This window comes from Phoca vitulina, unplaced genomic scaffold (genome assembly GCF_004348235.1).
Source record: "Phoca vitulina isolate PV1807 unplaced genomic scaffold, GSC_HSeal_1.0 scaffold41, whole genome shotgun sequence".
Lineage (NCBI taxonomy): Eukaryota > Metazoa > Chordata > Mammalia > Carnivora > Phocidae > Phoca > Phoca vitulina.
In genome coordinates, this window is record NW_022589744.1 from 17,119,171 (window position 1) to 17,132,027 (window position 12,857).

The 12,857-nt window shown below is 57.8% G+C and overlaps 1 protein-coding gene across 2 annotated transcripts in view; it reads left to right on the forward strand.

Moving 5' to 3' along the window:
* The first annotated feature begins 5,122 nt into the window (after positions 1 to 5,122).
* The window catches only part of METRNL (meteorin like, glial cell differentiation regulator), a 24,052-nt gene continuing 16,317 nt past the window's right edge, over positions 5,123 to 12,857 (forward strand). For both annotated transcript variants that reach the window (XM_032429767.1, XM_032429768.1), the window contains exons 1-2: positions 5,123 to 5,292; positions 10,998 to 11,383. In XM_032429767.1, the coding sequence (XP_032285658.1) occupies positions 5,123 to 5,292; positions 10,998 to 11,383 (556 nt within the window). The remainder of the gene's footprint in view (positions 5,293 to 10,997; positions 11,384 to 12,857) is intronic.

Here is a 12,857-nt window from a genome sequence, read left to right on the forward strand (position 1 = left end):
GGGGTGCTGTCTCCATGTTGGGGACCCTCCTTCCCTGTGGGGTGCTGCCTTGAGGGAATCTGGATGCAGAGGCATTTCCACTGGTGTGACGGTTGCGGGATCACCACAGGTCACCACGCTGGGGTCAATGATCTGCTCAGGGCCAGCGGAGTGAGGTGCTGCTAAGATGTGAAGGCCCAAAGTGGCTGCTGTCAGCAACAGTGATGGTGGGGTGCAGGGATGACCATGTCACTTCAGCCGTGCCCACTGCTGAGCCCCAGACCAACCCAGGGCAGGCACCATACACCTGGCCGGTCGGCCAGCGCCTGGCCCCATGGGCAAAGGGCAGGGGTGGAGCCCCTCAGTTCCCAACCCAGCTGGCTGCCCACTCTCTCCCTCCTACCTTTCTCTGCACAGACGGTAGACTGCTGGCAAATTAGGTTAGGGAGGCGCTTAGGTGAGGGTTACTGGGTTGAGGCTGGCCAGCTCATTTTACGTCTGATTACATGTTGCTCACTGCAGTTGCTAAACATAAATCACAAGTGTTCGGCCACAATTACAGTAATTATGTCCCTATGAGAAGGTCAGCAAAAATGACCTCAGAGGGGAAGCAGTGTGACAGCAGTGAGTCAGGAGACCAGGGGTCTGAGTGGGGAAGGCACTGGGCCATGCTTGATCCTCCCTAGGCAGGTAGGGGGCTGGCGGTTTTCATATGGATGACAAAGGGCAAGGTGGAGAGGGTGATCAGCAAAAGTTTCTGTAAGTTTCCAGTTTCTAGGGGAGGCAGTTGATCCTTCAGTGGGCAGATTCAGGTGACAGGCCCCCCATTTTGAATAGCAGAATGACCATCAGTACACACTCGAAAACCTCAAGACTGCGCAGAAAATAAAAGTGTTTAGTGGTTCAACCATGTTAGCGGCTCAAAGAACTCGCACTGTGGGGAGCACGCTGGGGAGCCGGCCTCCACATGAAGGCCCGAACCCTGCCAAGAACCAGGTTGGCACCTTGACAGCCGAATCGGATCTACAGAGCCAGGCTTATGACGCCCATCTGGTATGAAGCTCTGTGTGACGATATCATGAAGCTGACATCACCCTGGGAATTGAGACACCACCCACTTTGCAAGTAACTGAGACTCAGAAAAGACCCGGACCACACAGGCCATGTGAACCGGACCGGGTGGGGGGCCGTGTCTGAGCCTGTCCACCTACCACCCACAGGACCTGTACCCACTCTGATACTCACAGGCTGGGAGAGGGCATCCAGCCCCTCAGACCCCACCTCCAGCAAGTGTCAAGCACACAGTCATAATCGTGGTCAGTCCTGGCCACACTGGAGGCCACTGCTGCTGGCGCGGGGTGTGGGGGGCTCTCTCTGCCTGGCCATGGCCTGCCTTCCGAGGCTGGCCCTGGTCAGGGGCCATAGCCCTGGAACCCATCACAGAAACATGCCCAGGAAGCATCTGGTAAACATTTCTTGAGTGAAAGACAGGTGACAAGTGAATGTTGATACTAACCGGAATTTGGGCCACAGACTTGCCCCACCCTACACATGCTTCGGTGTGGACCCATAGGGTGGGGTGGGTGGCTACGTGGGCAAGTGACCTGCATCTGCCCTCCCTCATAATATTCACCTCATAGGGCACGCTGAGTTGTGCTGGGGGCTGCTGTCCCCACTGAGCCCATGACTGAGCCCTGTGCCCTGTTCCTGTGGTCATGGAAGGTACTGGGGCAGGATGGTGGGGCCCGGCCTCCTTGGCTGCTCCCTTCGTGAGCAGGTGTGAAGGGGCAGCTTTGCCTCTGTGACACCAGCCGGTCCTGGTCTGGCACCCCACCTTCCAACACTCCCTCTGGTGTTTGGAGGACAATGAGTGCAGGAAGTCCCCGACTGTTGCTCTGGATGCCATGATGCCCAGCTCTTTCCCACTGTGGGTGGGGGCAGGTGCCACTGTGCCCTCTTGCTGGGTTTAACTGGAGAAATGCTCACTGGGAAGTGACTCCCAGCCATCCGTGGATGAGCACACTCCAAGATGCCCTTAATGCCAGGGAAGACCCACATGCCTAGCGGGCAAGAAACTTTCTGGTTCACAATCAATCCCACAGGGGTTTCTTTGTTCCTGACCGGGCCCTAGTGGGTGAAGTGGGGCAGGTGGTCACTGGCAGCCTCAGACAGTCATGACCCACCTCACCCTGTTGTCCCCAGACCCAAACATAACATGCTCCCTAAGCCTGACACCCCATGCACCAGGGACCCATTTATGGGGACGTTTCATTGCAGGGTCAGGAGGGGTCAGCAGGCACACAGGTACCCAGGAGGCCCTGAGCATCGCTGAAGCATCACGCTCCCCAGGAGCTGAATGAAGCCCCAGGAACCAGTTCTGCTGCTACGGCCCCACCCCATGGCTGACTGGAGGCTTGTCGGGAGGAGGGAAATCTGGAAATTCCTGCTTCAGAGACCCTCAGGAATCTGGAGGTACCTGTGTCCCCAGAAGGGAGGGCCTGTCACAGAGCTTTAGGTCTGAGCAGCAAGGCCAGGCCCTTCCCAAGATCCTGCTGGACTCATCCAAGAACACTACCAGGTGAGCAGGATTCCCTCAGCTCTTGTTTTTAATTAGTAGATGTACTATTTTAGGTTTACAGAAAAACTGAGCAAAGAGTTCCGATGTACTTCCCCCATCCCCCCATTATTAACATTTTGCATTAGCCTGTACTGTTGTTATAATCAATTAACTGATATTGACATATTATTAACAAAAGGCTGTACTGTTCAGTCTTGTATGTTGTATGGATTTTGACAACGGCACTTCCCGTATGCACCACTGTATTGTCCTAGTTTTAGGGAAGTGGACCTGGGCACAGGTGGTTTGGCAGTCCTCCAGGTCACAGAGCCCTGAACCTAGGATGGGAAACAGCTCCACACTGCCCCTGAGGTGGCCTCTGCCTGTTGGTTCCGTGGTCACTAGGGGATTCTGAAACCTTCTGAAACTTCACTCAGGCCAGTAGCACTCAGTCTCGGCATTTGTAACACGAGGGGGCCCTGACGCTGCCTCTGACCCTTCCCTGGTGTGAAGCCCTGGATCCTGACGACCCTTGAGAGCAGCTTCTTGACCACAGGCAGAGCTCTGGGTACGAGGCGCTACAGAGCTGCGTGGACATGGCTGTGGGTAAGAGGTGGTTGCAGTTTCCAGATTCACGACCAGCAGGTTCCTCTCCCCAGGTGCCCGGGTGGTGGTTTCACTTTGCCCACTTGTCATAGCACTTCTGCACCCGGGTACCTGCAGGGAAGGCAGGGGCACACACTCCAAAGGGGGTGGGGTGAGGGGTGCATGAGGCTTCCAAACCTGGAATGCACACATGTACTCCTCAACCTCAAAGCTGCCCATGGGTCTCGGGGTGACATCCCTTCTTATGACTGGGAGGACCCAGGGGCGGGGGTTGACTTACCCAGTCCAGGGCTTTTCTAAACAGGTCCTTCAACTGTAACCACCTTCAAGGTGTCTGACTTCCCCCTAACCAGATGAGAAGGGTACAACGTACAAACCAACGGGTGGAAGAGGTCACTCCCCTCCCCACAGGTCACTTGAAATTCCTCCTGAAATATATCTTGGCTGGAAAAGAAATACTAAAATAAGGTCTGGTTTCTCCACCACTTGATGCTTTTTGAGACTCTGGAGCTCAGACCAACACCAGAGAGTTTGAGAAAGCAGAAAAGCCTGCTTTTGTGAGCACAGGGGTGGCTACGTGGAGCACCATGGTTCCCTCCTTCTGCCTGGTAGACCCTCTTCATCCTTCCAGGATGATGACCAGGTAGGACGGTAGACCTGGGAGTCCCCCACCCATCCTCTGAGCAGACCCAGCCCTGGGTCCTGGCCTCAGGCTCCCAAGCCAGAGGAGGACACCTTTCCCATCAGAGCTGGGGCTGCTCGTGCTCCTCTTGTCCCCCCACTGGAGGTTAGGCACATGGTGGCCCCCGTGACTACCTGGTGAAGGAAGCTGCTGTCATCACACTGTACTCACCAACTCACCATGCTGGGTCCTGCTAGGACAGGGGTCTCAGTGGGAGATTTTGCACACGGGGCATTTGGCAGTATGGGTTGCCAAACCTGGCTGGGGGTGATGACATCTAGAGCATGGGGGCCAGGATGCAGCTAAAATCCTACAGTGCACCGGACCGTCCCCGGGAGGAATCAAGCTGAGGTTGGTGAAGCGGGTACTAGACCAACTGCGGAGTGGGGATGGTGAGGGCGAGCAGGCAGAGCCCCGCAGGGATGCGCAGGAACTGTGGCCCAGAGCCCTTCTGTGGAGTGGGTACTCCAGAGTCCACGGTCCGCTCCTCAGTGAGTCAGCCACGTCACCAGCCGCAGCTGGGCTTCCCCTCCCACGTGGGTCGCAGACCCGGACTGAGTCGGAACCTCTGCAAAGCACACTCGGATTCTGCGTGGGTTTGGATGCCAGGAACATCTCCTGATGGAATCAGGCTGGTCACACAGTAGTGGCACGGTCAGGAGCCCCCACTACAGCCCAGTGGCCACTCCCGGCTCAGTCTGCGCGACGGGGACACAGCACCGCCACTGCGGACGGACCCGCTGGCCAGGCGCGGGCTCGGGTCTGCATATACTTGGGGTCTCGGGTTTCTTCCCCGTCCTGCATCGTACCGGCCGGGACGTGCTGCTGCCCCGTCCTTCTTCTGCTGGGGAGTCTCTCTCGGACCCCGGTCCCTCGAGCTGCCTCCTCCCGTCCGCTGAGCCGCCCCCCGACCCCCGGCCAGGGCACGCAGGGCGCGGAGCTCCGAGCGCGCACTCAGGGCGGAGTTCCGGCGCGCGGGGCGGGCCCGGGGCGGGGGCGGAGCGGCCGGCCGGGCCCGCCCCCCAGCTGAGCCGGGACCGGGACCGTGGACTCGCCTACTTCAGAGGCTCGGGTGGCGGCGGCGGGGTGCGGAGCTCTTGGTGCAGCTCCGGCGGCTCCAGCGGCTCGGGTGGCCCCGGTTGCGGCCGGGATGGGCGGGCGGCCGCGCCGGGTGCGCGGGGGGCGCACGACGTGACTCGCCTGGACTTGGAGCCCCGCCCGCCCGGCCGGCCGCGCCGGGTGGAGGGTCTGCTCGGTGGGCGCGGACGCGGGGTCGGCGGCCAAGCCGGAGCCGGAGCATGCGGGGCGCGGCGCGGGCGGCCAGGGGGCGCGCGGGGCAGCTGTGGCCGCGGCCCCTCGCCCCGGGCCCTGGCCCGCCGCCGCCGCCGCTGCTGCTGCTGCTGCTGGCCGCGCTGCTGGGCGGCGCGGGCGCGCAATACTCGAGCGACCTGTGCAGCTGGAAGGGGAGGTGAGTTCGCGCGGCGCGACCCCGGCCCTTGGGTCTACTGCCCTCCCTTCGCGTGCCCTGCCCTCCCGGGCCCGCCGACCGTGCGGGGGCGCGGCCCCGGGCCGGCCCCGGGAGGGGACTCGGGGGCCCGCTCTCCAGGCTGAGTCCTGTCCCCGTCGCCCCCGCCCCCGGGTCTAGAACAAAAGAGCCCGCGGCGTCCGGGTGCCCTGGCCGGGAGGACGCCCAGGGGGAGGTGCACCCGCCGCGCGGCGGGGTCAGCCCCGACCCGGCAGCTCACTCGCCCCGCGCCGACCCCGCATTGGAGGCGGGCGGGGGTCGGTCCTCCGGCGCTTCCTGGCTCTGCCCGCGGCGAGGACTTGCGCGCCCTGGGCGGGAGGAGCCGGGCCTGCGCTCAGGGCCGAGCGGGAAGGGCCGGCAGATCCTCGGGAGGGAGCCGCGGGCTTCGGTGGACAGAGCCGGGCCCTGGCGCGGACCGCGGCGGGGACCACGGCTGTGCGTGCGGAGACCCGTGGGCGGACACCTGTGCGCGGGCCGAGTGCGGGGCCCGCTGTGCACCCCCCACCCCCGTCCCCGCCCGGGACCCGATGAAGGTCAGGCCGCCCTTGGCAGCGCGCGCGCTGGGCTCAGCGACCACCCCCCCCACGCCCCTCCGCTGTGGCAGGCGAGGACTTTTTTTTAAACTGAAGTGTGACAAGCAGAAAGGAGTGCAAGTCACAAGTGTGCGCGGGCGGGGCGCCTGAGGGCACAGCTACTCGGGGTGAGAAACCGCCATCCGCCAAGGGCGCCCTCGGCCCCGCGGCAGGCAGCTCGCAGTTGGAAAATCGGGTTTTGTGCGGGTGAAGGAGTTTGCAGAGGGAGATGCGCATCTCCTTCTCTGAAACTGCCCGCGGGTCTCACTGTCCGGGTGCTCGATGGAACAGGCCTCCACCCAAACCCCTTGGCCTTGACGTCTGATGGGAAGGCTCCCGCGGGCTCACACCTCATGCTGGGGGGTATCACGGGCTTATTTTGAGTGAAGACAGTTTTTCCGAGAAGGTTGGGGGTTGTGCCAGTGTGCTGGGCTCTGCGTCAGCAGGGCAGCCGCTGGTCCTCTTGGGTACTTACAGACCCAGTTCTGGCACTACAGAGCAATCTGGCACACTGGCAATTACCCTGCCCCCTACTTCTTTCCACCCCTCCTAGAGCCAGGGTCCTGGGCTCCAGAGGTTGGGCCTGTGGTGGCCTTCTCCCTGCCGCACAAACTCCCTGTACACACCAGAGCAGGGATGGAGGAGCTGAGGTTGGGGCCATGAGCTTGGATCTCTGGGGGAGGGTTGGCCTGGAGAATGCTGGCGCCAGCACAGAGCTGGCTGGGAGCCTCTGACTCTGACACACTCTTCTAGGGCTGCCCTTTCCCCCACGCTGGTAATTAAACTCCCTGTTTTGCAGCTTCTGCTGGATGAATCAGTGCACCCCAAACTGAGGTCTAGGGTGTCCTCCTCCAGCAGATCAGAAACAAACCCAGTCCCACACTGGGATCCGGAGTTTCCAGAGGAGCTGACACCCTTTCAGGCTCTCAGGACTATATGCCTGGAAGGGGAGGCCTCTCCTGGGGACCGGAGGGGTCTGTGAGTGAGGGCTGGTCAGAGGGCCAACCAGCTCCTGGATCAAGCAGGTGTCTGCATCTTCTTATCTACCTGGAGAAGCAGGGACCCTTGCCTGCCGCCCTTCTGTCTCCATCGTTGCTAACATACCCCCGGTCTTGGACTCCCTCCCGCTGTCCTGCACTCAGCCCAAAGGCAGAGGGGGGCCGCAGGGGCTGCTACAGTCGGATCTGGAGAGGAGGCAGGGCCAGGCCACGTTCCTGGGACATGAGCCCCCCTTGCATTATAATTGCTGCCCCAGTTACCAATATGCCTCACAGATCAGCTGATAGATCCTTGCTGTGGGAACCTGGGTGTGCTGATTTGCCTGCTGGCCCCCAGAACATTTATGACTTTTTATGAGCTGTTCTAAAGACAGCGCAGGGTGGTGCGAGTCCCGATAGGCTGGGTAGATTCTGATCCCCTGATAGGAAGGGAGTTGCTCTTTATGGCTACTCACATTTGACAGGCTGAAATGCGTTTCTGGGTGTTTGCCAAGCAATGAAGCAGGAGGTTTTACAATCCCCATCCCGTGTGCAGGGGCAGGACAGCACCCTGATCTTTATTAGGCTGTGGTCGTAAAGATGGACCATGAACTTTCCCACTATTATCGGCAGGGTTTGTGGGTCCATCACACCTGGGCTAGTTCTCCTGCTAGGTGGGGAAATGAAAGCTAACTCCAGTTATCATAGCCTTTTGGTTTCTCCCTTGATCTGAACCCTCTTCCTGACTTTAGTAAACAAGAGATGATCATTTACTTCTGGTGTCTCAGGTGAGGCAGCTGTGAGTGTGAGTGGTGTGGGCCTTGCTGCCACCACACTGACCCCTTCAGAAAGTCCCATATCAATTTGGAATTTGCTGTCCTTTCCATGAAGGTGCTCCTTAGGTGTGTCCACCTGGGGAGTGACACCTGCAGACTCCTTTTTTTGGAACAATGCATGAACCCGGTTTAAATAATCCCAAGAGCAATCAGTGTTCTCAGCTCCCTGAGGCTGACTAGAACCACGGTTTTTTCTGTACTCTTTGGCTTCATCCCATCAGAAACCAGTTATTTTATTTTTGTCTGGTAAGCATGTTGCTTGCATGCTATGTGAAGATCAGCCACCATATTTTATTTTTGTCTGGTAAGCATGTTGCTTGCATGCTATGTGAAGATCACAGATGCCACCATATTTTATTTTTGTCTGGTAAGCATGTTGCTTGCATGCTTTGTGAAGATCACAAACGCCACCATCAATGATGTGACAAATGTGGCACATTTTGCACCTGCAGCAATTTTGCATCAACAGAAGTGTTTTCAGGTTTGCTGTGATGCTGGAAACTTAGAGGTGAGAGATTTGGCCAGATTTTCTGGTAAGAACTAGACAGACTGTGAGCCCGTGACTTCATTAAAGATCTAGTGGGGTCCCAGGCTGAGAGACTGGTGGGTCTTCTGGACTGAGTCAATGTCTTGCATAGCACATGCTACTGACCTTTATGTGAACACCCGTGTTGGGTGCCTGGTTGGACTCTTGGTGGCCTCAATGCTTTAGGAGAGCATGAGGGGAGAGGCAGAGCAGAGCCGCATGCTGGCTGTGGACCCTGGGGCGGGTGTAGACCCTTCTCTGGGGGCTAGTGAAGACGTTAGGTAAAGGATGAAGTAATGGGGCGCCTTATTTCTTCTGTGTCTACCTTCATGTTGCTCCTGGACCTCTTTTAGTAGAGTGACTTAGGAATAAATGGAGGCAGGTGTACTGCACAAGATGTCCGGGTGATATGTGCAGGCTGGGGACAGCAGTCCGGCCCCCAGACTCAGGTCCGCCTCTCCCTGGGGAGCCATGGGTTGGCCACCTGTCCCCACAAGTGTTCCCTCTGTCCCTGCCCAAGATGTGGGTGGGGGTGGATCCCCCCCATTGGATTGGATTAGGTGACAATGAGAGGGACCCAAAGCTCTGGTATGGGCTTTCCTTTCCCCTGAGCCCCAGGGCCCCCTCCCCACACAGAGAGGGAAGTGAAGACTTGGACAGGATGGTTTTTATGGGAGAGAGCTTTGAGGATTGGTGTCTGGCCATGGGGCAAGTGTCCAGCTGCCCCTTGAGGCTGGAGACAGGAGAGGAGGGGACACTACGATAAAGTTTGTTTTGGCGGCATAAGAGCACAGCTGATTATAGTCATCTGTGTCAAGCACTCACCATTTAGTCTAATTTTTTCACACAGCACTATAATTATGCTCGTCCACACATATGTGTCAGCTGAGCTTATATGAGTTTTATTTGACTGTAATTTGTAAGTCTGTTCTGCGTGTGCAGCCCTGGTAGGCGTCTGAGGCTGAGCTGGCTGCTAGTGACCCAGGGCCTTGCAGGGGCGGGGAGCGGGGTTAGGAGGGGGGTCACCTCCTTGACACCTCCCTCTGATGTGGTCTGCAGGATGACTGTGCAGCCCCAGCCTGCAGCTGGCCGTCATATGAAAAGTGAGGTTTTTCGGAGCCCAGAGCATGAGTCACTAACAGTAAATGCAAACCATATGTTACGTGTTTTCTCCTCTGTAGAAAGGGTTTCTGGTAACTCACTCAGGCCAGAGCACTGAATATAGCATTGTTTATTACACGTAAAAATGCTAAGAATGTGGATGAACCTGTCTGAGATCTGATCAGAACCAAATTTCATGTAATAAAACACTTGGTTGCAGTCACTGGTTGAGTTCCAAGGCTGCTTGGTGGCTGTGACGTAACCATTAGCGCAAACTGACATTCACATTAAAATTTGGAGTAGGGGAAACTTTAACATTTTTGGTGGTTTCAATTTCTTGAAAACATAACGTAATGATTTTACTCCAGACCTGTTTCACCAAGAGTGTAGCACACTTCATTTTTTCCTGTTTAATATTTATTAGGAGTGAGATTAACTCGGCACTCTACAACTTCTCCTTGGGAAGATGAACTGTCTGCTTACTGTTTGTTGTCTCTCTCCCTGTGGCTTCTCCACGCATTCCCTATTGTGTCTTTCCCTGTGGAGGACCTTTACCTTACTTTTGTATCTTGCTTTGATGATATTTCATTTATTTTTAAAAATACAATTGGCAATGCAGGGTCTTCAGGGTTTATTTTTAAATTTTATTTATGTGAGGGCGCCTGGGTGGCTCAGTCAGTTAACTGTCTGCCTTTGGCTCAGGTCATGATCCCGGGGTCCTGGGCTCGAGCCCCGTGTCGGGCTCCCTGCTCTGCATCGGGCTCCCTGCTCAGCGGGGAGTCTGCTTTTCCCTCTCCCTCTGCGGCTCCCCCTGCTTGTGCTCTCTCCCACTCTCTCACTCACTCACTCACTCACTCTCTCAAATAAATAAATAAAATCTTAGAGCAGGGGAATGGGCGGCAGCTCCATCCCAGGACCCCAAGATCATGACCTGAGCTGAGGGCAGACTCAACAACCCATGGAGCCACCCAGGCACCCCAAGGTTTGCAAATGAAAAAGCCATCAAGTCATCACTTTAAGGAAAACACAAACATGCCTATCTGGAAGGTGCCAAAGACAAAACTCACCCACAATCTCCAACCCCCCAAATTGCTTACATTCCTAATTGGTTTAAAAGCTACTCTCTGGACCAAGTGAATCCGCTCCTTGTTTTCACACTCAGGGAATCTGCCATCATCCCCGGCCCTCAGTAGGTCACCTGGAACTTGGGTTGGTGGTAGGGTCCTGTGGGTGTGTCCTTGATCATGTTCCAGAAGATCTACCCTTCTGTGGTCCTTGCTTCCACGGCACCCATTGCCTCCACGATGCAGGGAGCCTCAAGAACACGTGCTCCCAGTGCCCCTTGAAGGCCAGCAGATGCACGTGTCGAGGTGTTGAGAGGGTCTGAGACACACTTTGCCTACGCACATCGCGGCCTGTCTCACCGTGACCCTCTGGGGCAGGCCTGCTGGAGGGGACCGGGTGCGGGGCCATGTGGCTGCCCCTCCCTGGAAATGGCCCATGTGGCAGGGCAGAGGTGGCAGCAGCCTGCATGTGGGGGAGGGGCTGCTCGGGCACCTAGGCTGGCAAAGGCCAGCACGTGAGTGGGGGCACATGTGGGGTGACGGGCCCTGGCTGACGCATGCCCCCTCTGCAGCGGGCTGACGCACGAGGCCCACAGGAAGGAGGTGGAGCAGGTGTATCTGCGCTGCTCTGCGGGCTCCGTGGAGTGGATGTACCCGACCGGGGCTCTCATCGTCAACGTGCGCCCCAACACCTTCCCGCCCTCTCGACACCTGACTCTGTGCATCAAGCCCCTCAGGGACTCCTCGGGGGCCAATATTTATTTGGAAAGAACTGGAGAACTGAAGCTGCTGGTACGGGACGGGGACCGTGGGCCTGGCCAGGTGCGCTGCTTTGGCTTCGAGCACGGCGGCCTTTTCGTGGAGGCTGCGCCCCAGCAGGACATCAGCAGGAGGACCACGGGCTTCCAGTACGAGCTGACCAGCCGGCACGCGGGGTCGGACCTGCATGCTCTGTCAGGTGGGTGGCGTGCCCTGGCGGTGGGGAGGGCAGCAGGGGTGGGGGTTCTTGGGTGGCATCATGGGCGGCCGCAGGCGTGGTGGTACCAGCAGACGGCCCCCTGGGTGTGGCGGGTATTGGACGTGTGGTGTCCCATTAGTTCTCAGGAACTGTGTCTGAGCAAAGGGAACAAGTGTGCCCTGAGAATGGTCACAGGTCGGGTGGACCCCGGTCCTAGCTCCCTGACGTGCTCGTCTTCTCTGTGCCGCCGTGGGGGCTGTAACTGGAAATGTGTGCCCCTGGCATTTCTCCTGACATATGGATTAGCTGAGTGTTTTTGACATCAAGCCTCTGACATGGCGAGTTTTGGGTGGGAGCCCAGACTGATTCACACTCCAGAGTAGTGCAGAGTCTTGATGACCTGAGTTGTGGGGCTGGTCCCCGGTTCTGGAGGCATTTTGTGGGTGGGTGTTCTAAGGAGAACCACATGTGGAGTGGAGACACCAGCAGTGTGCCAGGAGAGGCTGTGGGTGGAGGAACCAGGCAGGGCAGGGACTCACCTGGGGGTCCTGTGAAGCCGGCCCTCGAGGAGCCCCCTCCACGGCAGGGCCCTCCTAGGGCAGAGTTCTGGAGGGAGGCTCCCAGCAGCCAAGGGGGTTGTGTGTGTGCACGGGGAGATTGTGAGTTGGCTTTAGATTGCCCTTCATTTTTTCTTTTGAGGCAAGCGGACAGCTTTGCAGGGCCCTGTGTGGAAGGTAGTGTCGGTCTCCGAAAAGTTCCAGAGGCAGAGACCAAGGAGAAATGAGTGGCCTCCAGAGTTCTCACGTGGCCTGGGTCTTGCCCCTTGTGCCCTGCCCACCCCCCCACCCCCCAACTGCCTGACTGCCCAGGTGCAGAAGTCCTTATCTTTTACTGTTAAGGGACACTGGAACTTTCCTTTGAAAAAGAAAATGTGTTCAGAAGGAATACAGAATCCCTTTAAACTCCCTTCTGTCCAGAAATAGAGCTTGACAAGTCCCTGTCTTTTAGAGGCACCCAGGCCAAGCGTCTCGCCCTTGCTCCAAGGCGTAGGTGACCTCACGGGATCCAAGTGTGGAGGGACACCATCTGGATCAATTCCAAAGCTGGTTGGGGGCAAGATGCCTTCCAGCAGGGGGGAGGTGTGCGCAGGTTCCAAGAAGGCCATTCCCCAGGAGAGCAGCCAGCCCAGATGGTCGGGGTAGGGGTGCCAGGCATTGGGTGGTGCCGGCCAGGCAGGGATGCTGATAATACCCCACAGTGCACAGGGCAGTTCCAACAAGTGTCAGCAGTGCTAAGGCAGAAACGCCTGGTTTGAGGGGTAGGCCATCCCCAAGAATAGTATAATCTCCACATTTTAGTAAATAAAAGATTTGGGGAAAAACAGATCTGCTAGGTTTTGACATGCAAACTTTCCTCCAAGTAGAACCCCCCTCCCCCTCCAAGTGCCTGACTGCCCAGGTAGGACCCCCCTCCC